This window comes from Ochotona curzoniae, unplaced genomic scaffold (assembly GCF_017591425.1).
Source record: "Ochotona curzoniae isolate NIBS_2020 unplaced genomic scaffold, NIBS_Ocur_1.0 scaffold_4701, whole genome shotgun sequence".
NCBI lineage: Eukaryota > Metazoa > Chordata > Mammalia > Lagomorpha > Ochotonidae > Ochotona > Ochotona curzoniae.
The window spans coordinates 43634411-43654705 of record NW_024467122.1 but is presented as its reverse complement, the minus strand read 5'-3'; the positions used below and the strand labels follow the sequence as shown (position 1 = coordinate 43654705).

At 40.4% G+C, this 20295-nt stretch overlaps 1 protein-coding gene across 2 annotated transcripts in view; it reads right to left on the bottom strand.

The window, feature by feature from the left end:
* Window positions 1–16382, bottom strand: part of FMN1 (formin 1) — a 360709-nt gene extending 344327 nt beyond the window's left edge. The window contains exon 1 of one of the 2 annotated variants that reach the window (XM_040969588.1): window positions 14621–16382. In XM_040969588.1, the coding sequence (XP_040825522.1) occupies window positions 14621–16382 (1762 nt within the window). The remainder of the gene's footprint in view (window positions 1–14620) is intronic. The other variant, XM_040969589.1, reaches the window with a different exon arrangement.
* Between the last annotated feature and the right edge of the window lie 3913 nt (window positions 16383–20295).

Here is a 20295-nt window from a genome sequence, read left to right as displayed (position 1 = left end):
TACAGGGCATCTACCATGCCTCCTGGGTCATGTGTCACTTTTCCACTTTTTAGGCCTGCTGTTTGATTGAACTATTTTTCCTATGACACAATTTCTAAATATTTCAATCCTGGCCTCTCATAGATAATCTCATTTGGCAATAGCATCTTTCAAATATCTGACACAGCTCTATGAATTAACAATACAAGCACAGCTGTTCAGCTGACTGCAGACCAGCATGTTTTAACAATTGTCTTTCCAGTCACTCAGGGCAGGAACCTCACAGTGCTCATCCAACATCAGAGTCGACTAAATTCATCCAGTTTTGAATTCATAGAGTTTTAGAATCTGCCCCTTAATACCCCAAAGACAAGCACAAACCCGTTTTCTCACCCCTGTTTTTTCTCTATTGCCAGAGTCACTTTTTCTCTATTGCCAGAAGCATTTTACTTGAAGTACAATGATCAAGTTACTAACCTTTGCTGGTTCCCTACCTGGAAGGGGTGACAATAAATTATGACCCTGGGGTAGATTTGAAAATAAATGCAGTTTCTGAAGCTGTGGTCTGCTGAGAATGTGTACTTTGCTTTGAATCTCTCTGACATAGAGACTACCCCGCTAAGAGTAACTGAAAAGCGACTGCTCTTTTTGAGGATCCCATTTGTGACGCTCATTTCTTATATTTGAAAAGCACTCTCATGGACACGGGATGATTTAATTTCACAATTCCAGAACAGCAGTATCATCAACCCTGTTGATTGACTGATCCTGCTCAAAGGCATGACTTATAATTTACAGGGGCAGAATTTGAATTTCAGTTTCCCGATTTCAAGGCAGGGATTTCTTCCTGGCCTTACCCCAATGGAACAGCTGTATGGATTATCTACCTAGCATGATTAAGGAAAAAATCTGCCAAAAAGGCAGGTGGCTTCTGAGAGGGTAGTCCCAAGATTTCTGAAAAAACCAAGCTGTCTGAAGGATGCGAGGAAGTAGGTTTCCTCCTGGAGCAGAGAGAGGCTCAGGTGGACCCATCCTGCAGCAGAGCACCTGTAGAAGATGCTCTCCTCGCTCAAGCTCTTTGTGGGATTGTCCATACAGTATCATGGCAGTCTCAACACATTCACCCAGAAAGGAATTAGAAGCTCTGCTCCTCTCCACAATAAAGCAGCAGATGTGTGACTGCAGATCTTGGTTATACAGGAGATAAAATCCCATAATGCAACCATTATTTGCTGATGACATAAAGCTAGTTACCTAAGTTATCTACTGGGAGACTAAGGGATGTGTAAACACCCTTTGGAGGAATAGCACTTTGCACACCACGACAGCAAAGGAACTTGGCAAGCAGGTACATTTCTTTGGCGATCATAATGGTTATGATTAAAAGTAAAAAAAATAAAATAACAGAAACAAATGTTAGATCAGGAAATGTTTATAAGTAGCATTACACTTTGCCAAATAAAAGAAATGCTTAAAAGTTTGTTAGCCAAAACTAAATGAAAAATTTAAGAAATTTGTTTATGTTTGCAAGTGTTTAGGTCCCTAAATCTGATAGTCCATATCAATCACTAAAGATCACGGTAAAAATGGCTTAATGGGAATATATTTATCACAAATAAAACATCCATATCACTTTCCTCTGATAAAAATTAATGCATAAAAGCTTCCAAAGCCCTTGAACATAACACTATATATGTTAGCCTAATAATTTCTATTTTATCATGATCTCTACCTATGTATTAAAACATGGACAGTTTAGCCCCAAACCCCAGAGTTTCTTATTCAGTAAGTCTAGAGAATGTGGCCAAAGAAACAGCATGTCAGCAAGTATGTAGTTGTAGCTAATAATAGCTGCTTGTTCAGGGATCACATTTTCAGAACTCTTGGCTGTATTACGCTGACTCTCCCATAGATCTACATTTCCTAGAATCACATCTCATTTGTCATCAGAGAATCTCTCATGTACAATAAATGAAAACATTCATTCAACAATTATTGGGAGAGCATTTATGAAATATGTACTGTAAGCTATGTCAGATTTGATACTATTTACTTAAGAGATGAAAAGATGAAGAGGGCCCAGCATGATAGCGTAGCGATTAAGGTCCTCACCTTGCACGCTGAGGATCCCATGTGGGCACCAGTTCTGGTCCCAGCAGCCCTGCTTCCCATCCAGCTTCGTGCTTGTGGCCTGGGAGGGCAGTTGAGGGCGGCCCAGGACTTTGGGACTCTGCACCCACGTGGGAGACCCGGAGGAGGGTTCTGGCTTCTGGGTTTGGATTAGCTCAGCTCCAGCTGTTGCGGCCACTCGGGGAGTGAATCATCGGACAGAAGATCTTCCTCTCTGTTTCTCCTCCTCTCTGTATATCTGACTTTCCAATAAAAATAAATAAATCTTTTTTAAAAAGATAAAGAAAAGTATCACCTGCTTCCACACATCTGGATTCTAGACATGTTATAGATAAAGTAGGATGCAATGTGATAGACACCATGTTTATAAAGTCCCATGAGAATATAGAGGGGCTAGTGTTCATTATACAAAGGGAAAAGGCAGAAGGCTTTATAATGCAGATAACATTCAGGGCCTTTTTTAAAAAGATTTTTTTCATTTTGAAAGAATTTCAGAGTTACTGAAAAGTTAAAGCACAGAAAAGTCTTGGAATCCCTCACCCGATTTCCAGCATTATACAAACACTGACATTTTACATAACCAAAGTTAGGATGGATTTTGAAAAATTGAATAGAAATGTTGCCAGTTTATCCAATATGGAGAAATAAAATATAAAAATAAAACCACTGGTAAGAAATACTAAACATAATATGTAAAACATTCTGCTAAATACTGTGCCAACTCCTTTAAATTACTCATAAGTGAATGTACATATATACATAGATAATCATATCCATATATTATCAATTATCAATCTTAATTACAGTTGAGGAAACTGAGGAAGTTATCAATCTTCTGACAGATTGTAGGGCTAGTGTTTGAAGTTCTAGAACACAAAGACACTAGTGTATTTAGTATACTTATGAGTGTGACTCAACTACAATGGATCACTATAATGAGTGTGAGCAAACCATAACAGATATACACGGCTAAAGTTTTGGGGACAGAAAAGGAACAGAAAGTCTTACACGATGCAAGGATACTGTCATAAGCAGAACTCTGAAGTACTCCCCAAGACTTCTATTTCTTGCTAGGCACACCCAGAAAACCCGCCCCCCCCCCTCCTCCAGTGAAGCAAAAGTTGTGCATAAGACGTCCTACCACTTGTGGAGTAACTTACACTTTATGACAAAGGTGAAAGGATTTTGCAGATGTAATTAAGATCTCTGGTATCTCTAGAGTGTGTCAAACTCCCACGCCACCATCCAGATCTGCCCATTCCTTTCCTGCCCTTGATTTCTGCTTCTACTCTCAGAAACCTGCTCCACCACCGTTCTGTGAGGATCCTGCTCTGCTAGGTAATAATAGGGCCTTTATGGACAAATTAATATAATGACTTACAATGAGTTTTATGCATAGTTTTTGAAAATAAATCACATCTCCCCAAACCCAACTGATAATTGCACTGTACACAAATTTTCTAACAATAGTCTTTACAGCTATGAGGTCAACTTCAATGGTGGCCATTATGCACCCAGTAGATGGAACTGGCTGGACCCCCTTGAATCACAGCCTAGAAGAATTAAAAATACCTTTCCAGCCTCTGGTTCACCAACAGTCTGAGTCACAAAGTGTATCCCAGGGAAAATGTACTGCCCTTTGATCATACATAATACAACACAGTTAATCTGTGACCAGTGAAATACATGAAACCATAATCCACTTCTGGTTTCTATTTCAAGTTTTATCACTTGACTACCCTTCAATTACTTGCTCAGGCAGTAAAGTTAAATTTCACTTTTCAAAAAGATCTGTTCTTGATCACATTGTAAAGTCTTTCCAATTAAAAGAGAAGTTTCTTTGTTCACTGAAATTAGACACGGCCTTGAGCACCCAAGATTCACCAAGTTTCATTTCCATCAGATTCCTAACCTATGCAGAAGTGAACGGTTTTAACAATAGTTTACAAAAATAAAGCTGTATCTAGCAAAATTAGGCTCCAATGCTGAGAATAACTATGTGATATGCTATGAAACTAGTTTCAAGTTGTTCAACATAGTATAAATGGGGAAAATGTGTTCCTGCTACCTAGTTGCAGACCAAGTTCATTTACCCATTCACTTGTTCATTTATTCAATAAAATACTTATTGAGAACATTCTGTTTACACTAAATGAAACTGATTCTGGCCATACAATAATGATCGTGACACTATTGCTGTCTTTGAGGAAAGTTTTTAAGAATAAATTAAAGTGACATATATTCCAATTCTTATGTACTAAATCACCTGTAAAAATTGTTTCCTAATATACTTGGAATGCTAAAAGCATAACAGGCACAAGATTTCTTACACTGTAGAGTGGCACATAAAATGGTGGAATTTCCACTCATTTTATCTGATTACTCCTAAGGGCAACCCATCACTCACAGTCCATACAATGTTACTGTAAATCAGAACGATGCTTTTTAATTATGAGACTGAGGTGCTGATACTGCACTAAGGAGGCAACTAAGATGCTTCTTAATTAAATTCAAGAATCTCAACTTTTTAATATCAGCATATATTGACCTACTATTCAAGAAACAAGAAATTATTCATTCAAATTATAAGATACGAGATTCCAAAATAGCTAAATGGGGAATCAAGAGTCACACCTCAAACAATGCGAGAATATTAAAAATGAGTACAGTAATGTGATAAGATGCAGATGTCCAAGGTCCAAACTTGTGGCCTTAATCAAAGTAGATTTGGAAATCAGGAGAACACCAACAATTGTATAAACTGACAAAGCTTCATGCCAGCAGTGTTTCAAGACAATTGGTAAGCACAGCATCTCATTTTTCTTTTGCTGCTACTTTAATTTTTAATTTATATCATATTGAAATTGCATTATTAATAAAACAGGCAATCCAAGTTCCACTTTTATTACATAAGTTAATTAAGAAATCTAAATAACTTGGACCAGTCACAACAGCTCAGCAGCTAAATCCTTATCTTACAAGTGCTGGGATGTCATATTAATGCCAGTTCATGTCCCAGATTCTCCACTTCATATCTATTCCCTGCTTATGTCCTGGGAAAGCAGCAGAGGATGGCCCAAAGCCTTGGGACCTTGCACCCTTATGGGAGACCTGGAAAAAACTTCTGGCTCCTGGCTTTGGATCATCTCAGCTCAAGCCATCGTGGCTATTTCTGGTGTGAATCTGTGGACAGAAGACCTTTCTCTCTGTCTCTCCCTCTCCCTGTAAATCTGATCTGCAGTCCAATAAAAATAAATAAATCTTCAAAACTAATCTAAAAGTCTTGACTAAACTTTAGGCTAATAAACTGGATTATATAGGAAACACATCAATAGTATGATGTATGTTCTCAGCCCTGTTGCTTAAATAGCTAGTTATATGGAAAATATATTATTAATCTTCACACAAAATAATAAGAGACCAATGGCAATGTTACATACATACTCTTAAATACTCTCAAGTTGAAGCATATAGTAGCTCTAATTAATGGCAAACCAAGAAACCTACAAACTAAACAAGAAACCACAAACTGGTGATGAGCTATGACTTATTTGTAGCATCACTGAATTACTATAAAATACCAAAATGGGATGTTTAAAATTTTTGCTCTTAATAAAAAATACAGATATAAAAAAGTAAACATACTAGGTGCTACAACAGCCTTTAGTACATAAATACATTGTGGATATTGTGTAATATCGAATCAGGGTAAATGTATTTAATCTCCTTAAACATTCAACATTTCTTCATGGAAAAAAAATCCAAAAATTTTTAGTTTCTCTTCAGTGTAGAAATAATATACTACATTAACACTATTATAGCCACCCTTTTGTACAACAGAACTCTCAAAACTTCTCATTCCTATCTAGCTACAACCTAGTACATATTTTTAAAATATTCATTTACTTTTTATTTGAAAAGTAGAGTTACAGAGAGAAGACCAAACACAGAGAGAGAGAGATCTTCCACCCACTGGGTCCAGTTTCCAGACGACCACAACTGGCCAGAGATGTGCCAGTTAGAGTCAGGAGCCAAGCTTCTTCCGGGTCTCCCACATGTATGTCAGGGTCCAAGCACTTGGGCCATGCTCTGCTGCTTTCCCAAACCATTAGCAGGCAGCTGGGTCTTGAACTAACACCTATATAGAATGCCAGCACTGCAGACAGAGGTTTAGTGTGAAATGCCGCAGTGCCAGCCCAACCTAGTACATATTAATCCAATTTTTCACATTCCTCCTTCCCCAGATTCTGATACTCATCAGTACTGAGACATCAAAAAGCAAGCAAACAAAAAATCACTTCCAAACCCACCTATACTGATTGAAGAGGTGGTATTGTCTAATGCTTTATGAAGCATTTTCATTGACATTATTTCCTTTGGTTCTTGAAAGAATTCTGTAAATTTGATATGATTCCTCTGAGAAACTGAATTCGGAGAGATAACAGGACACAAATATAACTATTTCACTGGCTTCCAGTTTTGTTGCTCCTCTTCTCCCTACAGCAATTTCTTCAAATTTTAGAAATCAGAGGTAATCTCCTCCCTCATCTGGTCTTGCTCTGACTGCTAAAGGGCCTCTAATTGCCTACCTTTCCCACTTTCTTGGGGGAAATAAACCTACTTTATTCTGCCACACTCTGTCACACCATGCATCCCAAGTAGAGACTCTGCATGCACAGCTTTATAATTATATTTAGTACATCCTCAGTATCTTTAATAAATTATAGTAACATCACTTTACATTTTCACATTGTTGTTTTTAATTGCAGCTCTCCCTCCCAAGCAACCAGACATGAGTCATGGGGCTGAGGCCACAGAAAGCCTGGATACACTTGTCATGCCATTTCCAGTGTCTTCCTTCCCCTCTGAACTTGTGTCCCCTGATGGGACTCAAATACTTGTTTTCCTGATGAGGAGCTCTGCCTCATGGTGATTCTGCAAGCCCTCAAGCAAAGACTCTGTAGGCTCCACTGTCTAATTATCAGACATGCCCAGACAGAGCTAAACCCCAGGAAGGACGCAGCCAAAGCTCAATTGCCTGTGCTATTTACTCCCTGCGGCTCCACTGGAGCTGCCCTAGCGACCAACAGCTTTCATCAGGCCCAGGATTATATCTGGACTCTCCTTTTGAACACAAAGCTCCAAACTTTAATTTATATTTAAAAGAAACAAACAAGAATATGGAATTTTAAGAAAAATAGATAAAACCTGGAGGCTCTTACAACTCTGTAACATGAATAATAAAAATACCTGAACCTCAGCATCTCAAACCCTTGCTCAGCTTCTGGCTCCGGCGCCCAGCCTTCTCTGAGATGAAGGGACTCCATGGAGGATGAGAAAGACACTTGGGGCCAGACATATTCCCTACGGTACTTGTCTCCCTGTTGCCCAACATTCTTCAGGACCCCACTAATCTGTCTACATCCCATAGACACATCTGAATTCCTATTATGCTCTGGTTTCAAGTTCTTTCCTGTAAGACTGGAAAGAACTTTCCTATAAAATTGAAGAGAGCACCAGTTTGATGTACCAGAATAATCTATGACTGCAGTGAGAGAGGAAAGAAAACAAACAAAAAACCTCCTCCAGAGCCTTCTGTGCAACAGTATTGCCTGGGGCCCTGGGGCCACATATACACAGAAGACTCCCAACGAAGAATCATCTAGCAGAAGTTATTAGCCACATAAACAATGAGAATGTAGACAAAATGACAGATGGGTAACAGTCGTTGCCTGATAACAGCTATCTAGAGGAAGCCCATGAAGCCCATGATGCCTACTGTTTTCACAAAGTACTCCTGAGCCACGATTGTGGAGCAGTGTGTTAAGCCACCGGTTGCAACTCAGACATCCCATATCAGTGTACTGGTTGATGTTTCAGCTGTCCTGCTTCCAATACCACTCCCTGCTAAGGTGCCAGGAAAGCAGCAGAATACGATCCACTACCTGGATCCCTGCCACACATGTGAGAGAACTGGATGGCAGTTCTGGCTCCTTGTTTTAGCCTAGCCCAGACAGGCTGTATCAGTCATTAGTGAAGTGAGCCCATGAATGGTTTTAAAAGTGGCCTTCTCTTTTAGCATAATCAGTGGGTACCACTTTTAGTGTTACTAATATTATTTCTCTGTCTTTAGAAACAATAACCAGTCCTATCTTGCATTCCTGCTTCTTCAAATACCACTAAAGTGACACAGTGACTACAGTCAGAGAAATTGTGGAAAACTATGCAAAGTGAAATGTTTATAAATAGAAAGCACTTGTACGTGGTCCAAGATACAGACTGGAACCCCAACATAAAACTTTGAACTCTGGATCCAATAATAGAAAAAGAGACAAGTGGAAAACAATTCAGAAGGGGTTACCCTGGAGCTGCAACTCAACTTCAGTCAGGGTAAACAAACAAAAAATTACAACATAGTACAAAATAAATTGATCAATTACCCCAGCCAAGTGTTGGCAGTGAAAATCGGGGCAAGTGGAAACGCTAAGGTGGACTATGTCAGCCAGTAGATTCTGAAGAGATTTCATTGTGCTTGGAACGGCGAGATGGGCCGCAATTCAGAACAGCTGAACTACTGCAACCACTTGAGCAGTGCTCTCAGAGCATGCCCCATATCAGGGACCCTGGGATGGTCGGGAGGGTGGGTGTGGCTTCTCCTTTTGTCTCTCCCCTGCCCAGAGATACAGGAAGAAAAAAAGAGAATGCAGAATCTTAACCACTTTCCTGTAGCCCTTGACCCTTTGAGCCCTAATCTACTATGTAAAGATCATCAAAATTAAAAAAAAAAATTTTAAATCACATAGGATACAGCTGGCTTGGGATTTTAAAACATCTGATCTTACCAGTGACCTCAGCCTTTGAAACATATTCTCCTTTAAAAGAACAAATGACAAAAACAATCATCATTTATTTCATTTGGTTGCTAACTTCAAAATACAAACTTCATTGGTAGAAACCTGATTACATATTTCAAATGCTAATTAGCTGTTCTTAATTCGAATAACTGGAGAAGATATTTTTAAATCTCTTTGTACTTTTCATAAAAAGGAATCAGACACAATATGATATTGATCATTGTTAAATATAAAACCTTTGTACTTTAAAATTCAGCTAAATTTTTGGTTAACTTTTTTCTGAATCATGATTGAAAATTGCATGACAAGAACTTCTAACTCATCACGTTCTCCATACGTGGACTTTTAATCATAAGAAACAGTCAACCTAATTAAATTTAGAGGCCGAGAGTCATACGAAAAAGAAAGGAAATGGCTGTAGTCACCCAGTACCATTTTTCAATAACAAAACACATCCTCCACAAATAGACACAGTTTCCCTTATCCTGTTGCTTGTTTAAAAAACCATTCTATTGGAAAGGAAGTTTAGTGAGGGGACCCAGACACTGGTTAGGACACTCATAGGCCAAGCAGGACTGCCTGAATTCAATTCCAAGCGCCAACTCTGGTTCCAGATCTTCAGCTTCCTGCCAGTATAGACCCAGCCATGCTGTAGTGATAGGTCAAGTAGTTCATCCCTGCTACCCACTTGGGAGAAGTGGACCGAGTTCCTGGCTCCTAATCTTCTCCTCGGCCTAGCAGCGAAGGCAGGTTGTTGCAGGCAGCCAGAGGAGTAGACCAGTAGAGAACATTCTTTGTGTCTACCTGCCCTTCAAACAAAAAAACACACCACCATTCTGTCAATCTACATCCATTTATCAATAAATTGGGGCACAACTCATAACCAGTATTTCTAGTGCTTCATCACCTGCTCACCTTCAGCCTCTTACAATCTACTCCTGGAATGATCATCCCAGTGAAAGAGCTCCCTCAAAGGGAATTGGAAGTCAGTGTTTACCTGGGCCTTCCTGGCCCAATTCATCTGTATCATCTAGCAACATACATGACCTTCCAGAACCACTTCCCATCTTTCCTCACCAGCTGCAGCCCTAAGAGGCTGACTGTACAAGAGGCTGACTGCATGCCACATCCACTGCCTTGGTTCCCTTACACTCTGTCTTCTGGTTGGTGCAGTTAGAGGAGATTTATAGACACAAAATTAAGACAGAATGACTTCAGAATATCCACAGCATGCTCTCTACTGAACACCTCTACCACAAACCTTTGTTCCTACTAGACAGTTCTCTCTGATAACCTCCCCCTGTTGGATTCCTATGACCATTCTTTTACTTCTCCAGGCCCGAAGTGTCCCTTTCCAGTCTAATCTAAGAGTCTTTCTCAACTGCCTTCTCCTGCTGGTTTCTGGATTCTATTCTGTCCTCAGCCAGTCCTATCTCCCAATCCCAACTCTTCAAATACCACAAAAGTGAAACAGTCACTGCAATAAAAGAAATAATGGAAAACTCTGTAAAAAAAAAAAGTTAATGCTTTTCCTCATGTTTCTGGATCTTTCCTTGTTACATCTTCCCCCTCCTTCCACATGCCTTGCCCCTCAATGGGGAATATTAACAGCTTGGTCAGTCTTTTTCCATGATATTCAAGCAAATACCAAAGATGCATATTCGTACATGGGGAAAGGTAATGCTGAGTTTATAAAAATTAAGAACGTCTATATAATATTTGAGGTCTTAAAACATAAAGTTTAAACAATACTCTGAAAAGCTCCATAATATTATAGGGTGTAAACATACTATAACCATTTTACCATTGATGAATAGACTTTTTTCCAGATGGTTTTCCTCTATAAATAATGCTGTAGTTGATACTTTTATACAAATATTCTTACTGGTGCACAGATTCATGTAGGATAAATCCCTAAAAGTAGTATTGCTAAGCCATAGCTACATACAATTTCTATTATGACCCTATTAATTCCTCAAAGAAGTATAGTAATACATTTTTTGTCAATTTAAACCTTACAATGTTTTGTATGGGTACAGGATGGTATATGCAATTTTCTGAAGTCTCTTTAATAACTCAGGGTAATTTTCTATATACAACATACTGTCTGTAGCTATCAGAAGTGACTATATATTCATTACTATGAAACTTCTTTAAAATTCTATTGAAATTGCATCAGAACTAATATGGAATGAATTTATACTCCCTATCATGTGTGTCCAGAAAGAAAACAAAGCTTTGGGGCCTGTGCTGTTTTATAGCACGGTAAACTTCCACCTATGGTGTCTGCATCTCTTTGGGTGCTGGTTCAAATCCTGACTGCTCCATTACTGATCCAGCTCCCTGCATGTGACCTAGGAAAGCAGTGGAGGGTGGCACGAGTCCTTGGATCCCAGCACCCACATGCGAGACCCAGAAGAAGCTCCTGCTTCCTGGCATGGGAGAGCTCCAGCACTGGTCATTGCAATCCGTTTGGGAAGGAAGCTAGCAGATGGAAGATTCTCATTCTCTCTCTCTCTTGCTGTTTTTCTCTTCTTCTGTGTAATTCATCCTTTCAAATAAAAACATTTTTGCATGCTGAAATCCAGGAAAAATAAAATTCTTAAAGACAAAAAGAATTCAAAGCCCTTATAGCAGCACTATACAGAATAGAACCAAATCTATTACATGTGTGCTTCTCAACCCCTAATCAGTTCACTTCAGTCACATTTTTGATGGTCATAAGAACTGATCAAATGATACTCAATAACAAGAACTATGCCTCAGGCTAATTACTCTTCTCATTTATTTCAATCAAAGGAAGAAAGATCACAAGATTGTTTTGGACTGCATAAGATACTAGGCATCTCTGGAGTGTGGTAAGCCAAGTGCCACATGATTCTGACATTCAAGGAATCTTCTTCAGATCAAAGGAAACTGAGAGCGAACAAAACGGAAAGGAATTCCAGCACCAAGGCCCAAGGACACAGAGGTGTAGGTTGGCATGACTAGAACTGCTCAAGAGCAGAGAAATACCATATTCAGTAAGGTTTAGGAACATTCTACAGCTGTCTCCATCACCAAAGTAAATCACTATAAAATAAATTCCAAGAACAAATGTCGCTACCATTCATTGTTCCCTAGATGATCTTATCAACATCAAATAAGAAATTTCTGGAATTTTCTGGAATGAAGAGTAAGAAAAATTACAAACCCCATGGCAAAAGAACATCAGTAGCCTCTTAATAACCTTCTGCTATTCCTGCTGGATAGAGATGATGTCAGCTCCAATTACTTGATGAAAAGGAGATGTGGATTGTATCCTTTCCTGGGAATTACCACTTGTCTGTAACACTAAAGAATCTTCCAACTGGAAAGTCTTTGCCAGACTTAATCTCTTGCTTGAGTAGTTAATGAGAACTTCTGAAAATCTTAATCACTTCACTTCAATTAAGAAAAAAATCCTACAGATTGTTTCCACAGGAAATAAGTGTCCACAGATCATAAACTCCCACCTGGTTAATAGCTAACATGGGAGAAGAGTGGGAGTTGGGTTCAGTTAAAGGACCACTGTGTGGTGATAGTGAATGAATTACCCACTCCTCTGGGCTGCTGGAAGCTACCTGAGGCCTCTGCTGAAACAGGGTGGCAGAAGACCAGCCAAAGACAAAGGCAGCCTCCAACATGGACCCTCCAGTTGCAGGAAGTCACAAAAGGATCTGGAATAGAAGAGGATTCTTGGCTACAGGGAAGTCACAAAAGTGAAGAGAGAAATGGGAACAAGAATAGAGAACAGAGATCCACAATGTCATCTGGAAAACTCTGCCCTTGAAGCTTTTCATAAAAGGGCTGATGAAAGATCATCTTTGGATGCCCTAGGGGAGCAGTCTCAGTGTAAGCCAGAGGAACCTCTGTCCTGCTTTTACGCCCCTCCTTTCCATAACGTTAACAGTACAGCAGGATCCCTATGACTCCTGTGACCAGAACCCAAAAGCACCACTTTAGATTCCCATGAAGGTGCAGGTCAACGTGAAAGAAATGATGATGATCAACTGTATGGACAAGCCCAGAAAAAGAGTAGCCATCTCTCAGTGCACTCATGGTCAGTCACTAGTACAGAATTGAATGCTCCCAATCTGCTTGTCTTGACCCAGGTACAACAAAGCTTTTATAAGAATTTTACATAGAAAAAAGCAACAAAATAACAAGAGAATTCTAAATTAAGGTCAGGGATGAGCATTACTGAAGATCAATAATGTGTAATGTACAGTTTCCTAATACGCAGTACACACAAATCCCAGCTCATGGCGATTTGTAAAAATGGCCTTTGAGATACGTTCAGGTAGGTATTCCACACGGAACCTCCACACATCTCTCACCTAATAATTTCTAAGAGCTTTCTTGCCAAGAATAACTATTCCCAAGTCCTCAGATCCCACAAGGAGCAACAATTTGCATCACTAAGATTTGATGATAAACAATCCACAAGCTACAATTCTCTGCATTCCTGGTGAATCAGACAGACTGTATAAGGAAAGCAGTATGACTGACATTTTGCAAAAACAAACTGAAAAGCATTTACCACATTTTCAAAGAACCATTCCTGATTCAATGATTTCAGGAAATGTATAAAACATCACACATTCAAAATGAACAGAAGGAAGGTATTTTTATCTCAAAAATTGTGCACAAACCTTTTTCTCATATTTAAAACATCATATATCATATTAAAGAGCTATTCTCTAGACAAACCATTGGCCATATGTTGTTTGAAAGAAAGCATTGACAACGAGCCTATTACCTACACAATGCCACTTGAAACCCTCAGCATCTGGCCACAATAGCCTGGAAATTGTGAGAAACACAGGATTGACACTTCTTACATATTGCTTTTCTGGTCTTAAGGAATGCCCCAAAATTATCTTCACGTAAAATTTCCAAATACATTTAGCAAGCCAATCAGATGAGATGGACAGTACCTCTTGTATATCCTAGTTAACAACAGGCACCCATAAATAAAATAGGTTGAGAATAAACAGCTTGTTTGTGTTGGTTAAAAAACAATTTTTAAAAACTGAACCAATTTTCTTCAAATGAGACTGAATTCATTCTTCTGTTTTTGTCAGAATAATGGCATTTACAAAAATGATTATTAAAAAAAAAAAGCCACCAGGAACTTGTAACACCAGATGGAGGAGAAGCACAACATGCTTTTTGTGCTTCTGTTCAGAGTTCCTAAAAGGACTCCAAAAGTATCAAGAGCAGAATTTAGGTCAAGGCGCTAATTACCCTGCACGATTACCCAGCACTCACATCAAAGGCAGGGACAAGTTGGTACTTCACTCTGCAGCATTTCTGCTTCCTCCAAGAGTCCTTGTGTTAGGCAACCGTGGAAGCAGCTATAAAGTATGTCTCATGCCCTCCTTCCAGGTCCCCCACCACATCATTTACAAATCCTTCCTTCTGGAAGTGACTATACCTCTGAGCCCTTAAATCAACACCATCCTCACCATCTCCACAACTCCCTGTATCACTCCCACTTCTCGCTGTGAGGTGAGCTAACAGGGCCAGGAATTTGAGTCTCCTGTTAATTACCCAGTATCACAACAGCACAAGCAAACTGATAGTTCCTGAATCATCCAACAACAGTTGTAGAAACACTTTAAACAAGGACTAACCTGGAAGTGACAGGCACTGGGCCCCAGCTGCGGTCTTGTCTGGCCCTAAACTCTGTTCCCCAGGCACCTGCTGGGGTTGGCCTGCTCTGAGGGAGGCCGGGCTGGCTCCTGTGGTCTCCGTGACCTTTGCAGAGGACAGTGGCTCCAAGATGTCAGCAGAGGAAGACCCAGAAAAAACACCACTCTTTCTCCTGGGAGAGTCATGAAGAGCAGCTTCCCTCTCCCCAGGCTGTGGAGGGAGCTGAAGGACCCTGTGATGCTGCTGTGCACTGGAGCGCCTTGGTGACAGAGGCGAGGGAACAGGTGACATCCGGGAGCATGTGCCTGACTGAGGGGATGAATTATTAAATACCATGCCTGGAGCTGCTGATGCCGGGGGTGATGACCACCTGTTACCATCTCCAAGTTGTGGGGAGTCGGGAGTGAGGTTGTGACATGGCCCAGCTCTTCTCTTGCTTCTGGTTTCTGGGAGGTTACCGGTGGCTCTTTTGCTAAGACAGAAACCCAGCTTTTTCCCTTCAGTAGCTTCATCCAACTGCTCGCTCTCTATCACCTTCAGGTGGACCTTGTTCACAACCTCCTCAGCACCAGCTGGTGGGCTACGAATGGAGTCTCCTGCCACTGATGGCGAAGATCCACACTCTTGCTGCTCTTTGCCCAAGTGCGTGGGGCTCTGCGTTCCTGGGAGGATGAGCAGGTCTGCCCCAGGTAGGAAGTCAGCTTCCTCAGCCTCAGGATGTGCTGTGACCACTCTTTGCACATGAGCAGACAGATCCTGGACTTTGGCCACGACTTTGCAGACAGGTTTTTCCCTGCAAGCCCTTTCAACTGACTTCTCTGGCCTGCTCCTCTTTGCCTCTGGATGTTTCTTGGGGTCCTTGTGACTTTCAGGCAGTCCTGTTTGTTGATACCGCGTGCCAGGAGGCCACCTAGACAGGCCCCTCCCACCATCTTCTGCCACTTCTGTGGAGCTGCAGATTGGGTCCTGCGCTCCTCTGCCAAGCCCAGGGCGCCCAAAGCCAAGGTCTGTATCGAGCATCCTAAAGGTATTTGGTGGGGAGTTCTCTGTCTGGTGTGGCGGGGAAGCAAGCTCCTCACTCAGGAGCCAACTTCCTCCTTCCTGGAGAAGCCTACGCTGAGTCCCAAGTCTGGAAGGAAGGGAGCTTCTAGAACAGATCTGGTCCTTCCCCATGCAAACAGCAGGTCCTTGGCCCCCACGCCCTTTCCTTCTTGTCCTCTTCTGCGGCAGCTCCTCAGTTCTCTCTCTTCTTCCGCCAAACCTCCGGGGTTTTCTGTTCCCGTGGGTGCTTCTCTTATTGCGTGAGCCCACGGGGAGCTCTCCCTGCCAGTCACCAGAGCTCTGGAAACAGTCGTCCTCAGGGGCCAGACTCACGGACAGCTCTGGCAGCTTCCCTTCCTGGTTCCCCATGGTAATCCCCAGGATGTGGTCTGAGCTCAACAGATCGGCCAGCAGTCTCTCCCTCTCTGCTGTGAGCTTGTACAACTCCGCCAGAATGTCTTTTGTGGGAGTCGGCTTGAAAAATATGTCGCCTGGATGTTCGGCCGGCTGCCGGCTGAGGCTGACGATGTCTGACCCCTCCCTGACTTGGTAGCAGTTATGAAAACCTTTATTGGATCTGTCTAGAGTTACGGTGCCCTTGTAGGAAAAGCCTCTGACTTCTCCCCTCGGAAGATAGAAGCTGATGTAGCAGAGTTCGGTAATGGGCTTATGCAATTGGAGGGTGCAGTGAGTGCCTTCCATTATGCCTCCCTAATTATTCATGCCTTGGAGACACTGGTCTGTGGTCAGGCTTCCCAGGCCCCGGTGGTGAGGCATGTGACGATGGCTATGCAGCGCAAGCAGCTGACAGTCATTTCCAGCAATGAGGCTGCCTGTTAGAGAACAAGGGAAGAGAGCAGCTTGTCTAACTGAGAGTATAAATCACACACCGACAAATCAAAGCATTACCGAGACGTACGCTTCCTCTTCTGTGTGACCTCGACAAACCCACTGCATCAGCCAGAATGCTGTTGGTAACCTCTTCCCCTCCTCCGTCCCAGCCTTGAATGGTAGAACTTGTCTAGTATGCAGAGATGTGGGAGTGCACTAATTTTAACTCTGGGACAAAATGCTCCCTTCCCCACTTAGCAACTCACAACACAGTCTAGTTTAGCTCTCTCAACTTCTCTAGTCCTCAATTTATATAGTTCCATAAAAAGGACCCATCAAAATTCCTAGAAATTCCAAGGATAAAAAGCTTCAAGACCCTTAAAAACCAAATCATAGTTGTGTTAATAAATCATAATACTTATTCACAAAGATGAAGCAGGCCTTCTACCCTCCCAAAAGCACCTTCTAAGATTGGACATTAATTGTATTTTTAACTTAGAATGCAATATGATGAAAAGCTTCAGGACAAGATTTTGTTTTAAAGGCAAAAATTTAAATTTCAAACTTTAAAACTTAAATCAGAATCCTGTATCTAGTAAGTTAAGGCATTGTTTGCAATGCCAACGATCCCATACTAGAACATTAGTTCAACTGCCAGCTGTCCCATTTCTGATTCAGTAACCTGCTAATGCACCCAGAAAGAAGCAAGTCATGATCCAAGTGCTTGGGTCACTGCCAGTCAATGGATGGATTTCCAGGACCCTACCTTTGGTCTAGCCCTGCCTGAACCATCACAGACTTCTAGGGAGTGAACAGGCTGATGAAACATCTCTCTCTGCACTCCACTTCTGTTCATCAACTTGCCTTCCCAACAATCACATATTTTTAAAAATTGTTTAAAAATTTAACGGTTAATCAAGACTTTGTGTACGTGTGTACTGTTGTGTAGCTGAAGTCAAAGAGAATAGCAGAGAAAAAGAAAAGGTGCAAGCAACAGTTCTGTGTGGATTTTTACCGCAGGAATAGCTGAAATGTCACATAGATAGTGAAGGTAGCTGCCTCCACAAGTGACTGGAAGGATCTTCAAAATGTCTCTCCATGGCAAATATGCCCCAGACTTGTGCGCTTAGAAGCTAATATTACAGAACTTTGTTTCTCAAATTAAGATACTATCCAGCCTTCAAGCCTTTCTTGACTAAAAAAAAATCCTCACAATGAAATATAATGACCATTTCTTACCTACTAATCTTTAGTGAATTATTTTCAACATATTTTTTCTGCTTCTAAATGAGAAAAAGCTGCATACTTTCAGTGGAGACAGAAAGAGGAAAGAAAATAGCACAATTCTAAACCAAAATATCTGAATGTGATAGCATGAAGGGTGCAAAAAAAAAAAAATGCGGACAGCAAGTCAACCTAGTAGTGTCAAGGGGATTCACAGAATTTATACAAAGGGTTACAAGAGCTTGAAAAGAGGTATAAAAGAGATGAGAAGTTAGAAAATTGTTGGCTACAACCAAAATTACACATGTGACTACCCTCATTTAACTAGTCACATTTTAAAACTTCTCTAAACATCTAAAATATCTAAATATTTAAAGTTACTATTGCCAGCATTTTCTAAGAATTTAGATGTGCATAGGCACTTAATAAGTATTGGTACAGACGACTCTCCAAATAGTCCCAAGAGCTCCTAAGAATATGATTTTATTAAGTGATTGACAAATGCCAGTTATAAAGGCAACTGGAGTACCCAAAGAAAATTCCAACTCATAAGTAATGGAAAATGGGTATCCTATACAGGCAGTATCATTTTTGAGGGTTAGAAATACATGGTGTTCTGTTATATGCTGTAAGTGTTTCTTTTCCCCCTTCTGATCTTTGTTATATAAATATATATATTTATTATACAAATACGAAAATTTCATTACTAGTAGTTGGTAGGTTAGTCACAACTGAGAAGCTCAAAATTAAAGAAATCATGACACTGGACTTTATAGCAATAAAGCAAGGCAAGCATGAAGTTACTATTATTTAAAAAAAAATAACCAAAATGTAAATTCACAGTGAAGTATACTCACCCAGGGATTTCAACATAGAATGTATTTACTATAGTATAGTACATTACATTTGGAGCCAAGGAGAAGCCTTAGTTCAGTAGTTCAAGCTGCAATTATGCTTTGTAGTCTATCTCCGGACCTTAGTCCCAACATCTTTCAATCAATCTGTGACCAGCTGAGACCAGAATCCATATCTCAAAAGCCAGCATGATATTAGTAGTAATTTAGTTCTTCCACAATATAAACAAGCCTTTCTTTCTCCCTTCCTGAATAGTAACAGGGTTACTTGCATGACTACATTCTTAAATTCTTAGATTCAGTCTCTTCAACTACCCCTTGTTGGAACCCTTTTTTTCCTTCTATAAATTTCTTTTCTGCAGCTTCTTCAGCAGAGGAATACTATAGAAATTGCAAAAGTGACAATCATAACATTGTACCTAAGGATAACTAATATCACATCAACTGGGGGCCAAACCTGAGGGTACAGAAGATTAAAGAAGATATTTGGGATTTGTAGAGCTCGGCATTGGTCATGTGGTTTGGGGCAGGATAAATAGGACAAATAATCTCTATGAATCAAAAGAGAAAGTATCTCACTCTTAGAGTTCTTAAATTAAAAAAAGAAAGCTGCAAAGTTATAACTTGCTTCCAATATGGAATCTTACGCCATGTCCTGGATATCCAAATTCAGATCCAAATTGGGCCTCCCTAGGATATGAGTTTAACTTGTGAGTTTCCAGTGTTGACACAAGGAAGGAAGGCATTCTTGGTACTCCTCACTCTAAGTCTCACTATTAACCACAACAACAAATTCAAGCAAATGACATTATCTTCATTGGAAGGTAGGGATTAGGAAGTAAAATGAATTGTTTAAGTGAAGTTACTTGAACAAGCTACTTCTCTGCATAATAGCACTGGTATATGCACATCAGAAACACAATGCACAGAAAATCTAATGTGCCTAAGCTTATCTATCACAAGACATCTTAGAAAAATTCTGGTCTTACCATAATTTTTACAAATAACATGGCTACAGTTTTGGAGACTCAAAGCCCAAACAATGTAAAACCAATCACTGCAAAGAAAAATAAGCTGTATTACACCCATGCTCCTTCCCATCATCTGAATTTTTTTTACCAAAGCAGTTAAATATATCCTCCTTGGTCACCAATACATGTTTACCAAGCTGCCTCTGGAGCAAGGGTTAATTTGCCATAGTCCTTTCCAAAGTCCTATCAACCAAAGGAAAGATAGTCAGGATCTAGTCTTCAGCCTACCATCCTTAAAGTCTCTGCCAGTGTCTATAACTAAAGAAATGTCACCACATGCACTTTCTCACTTAAGATTGCCTGTTCTTTTTGGGATGAACAACTTAGTCTCTTACTCTCCAATCCAACATCCCAAAAACATTGGTAATAACATCTACTAGGTGGCCAAAAAACTAAAATAAGCTGCCTCTAGAAGGAAGCAATACAGATTCCTTTAGCAAGTGAACCCCAACCTCATCCCTATAACGGGTACCAGGTCATAGAGGCCTTGAAGCAGGGCAAACCGTTCTCTGCTGCAATGAGTTTGGAAGTCAGAGCATAGTGCAAAATCAGCATTTATACTGTCCATCAGAAAAACCAGAGGATAAAGAAACACAAGCAAAACAATAGGGAAAGCAGTGTGAAATTTGGTTAAATACTACGTTTTGATGTTGAGTTTGCAGTGCTGTTTCAAAC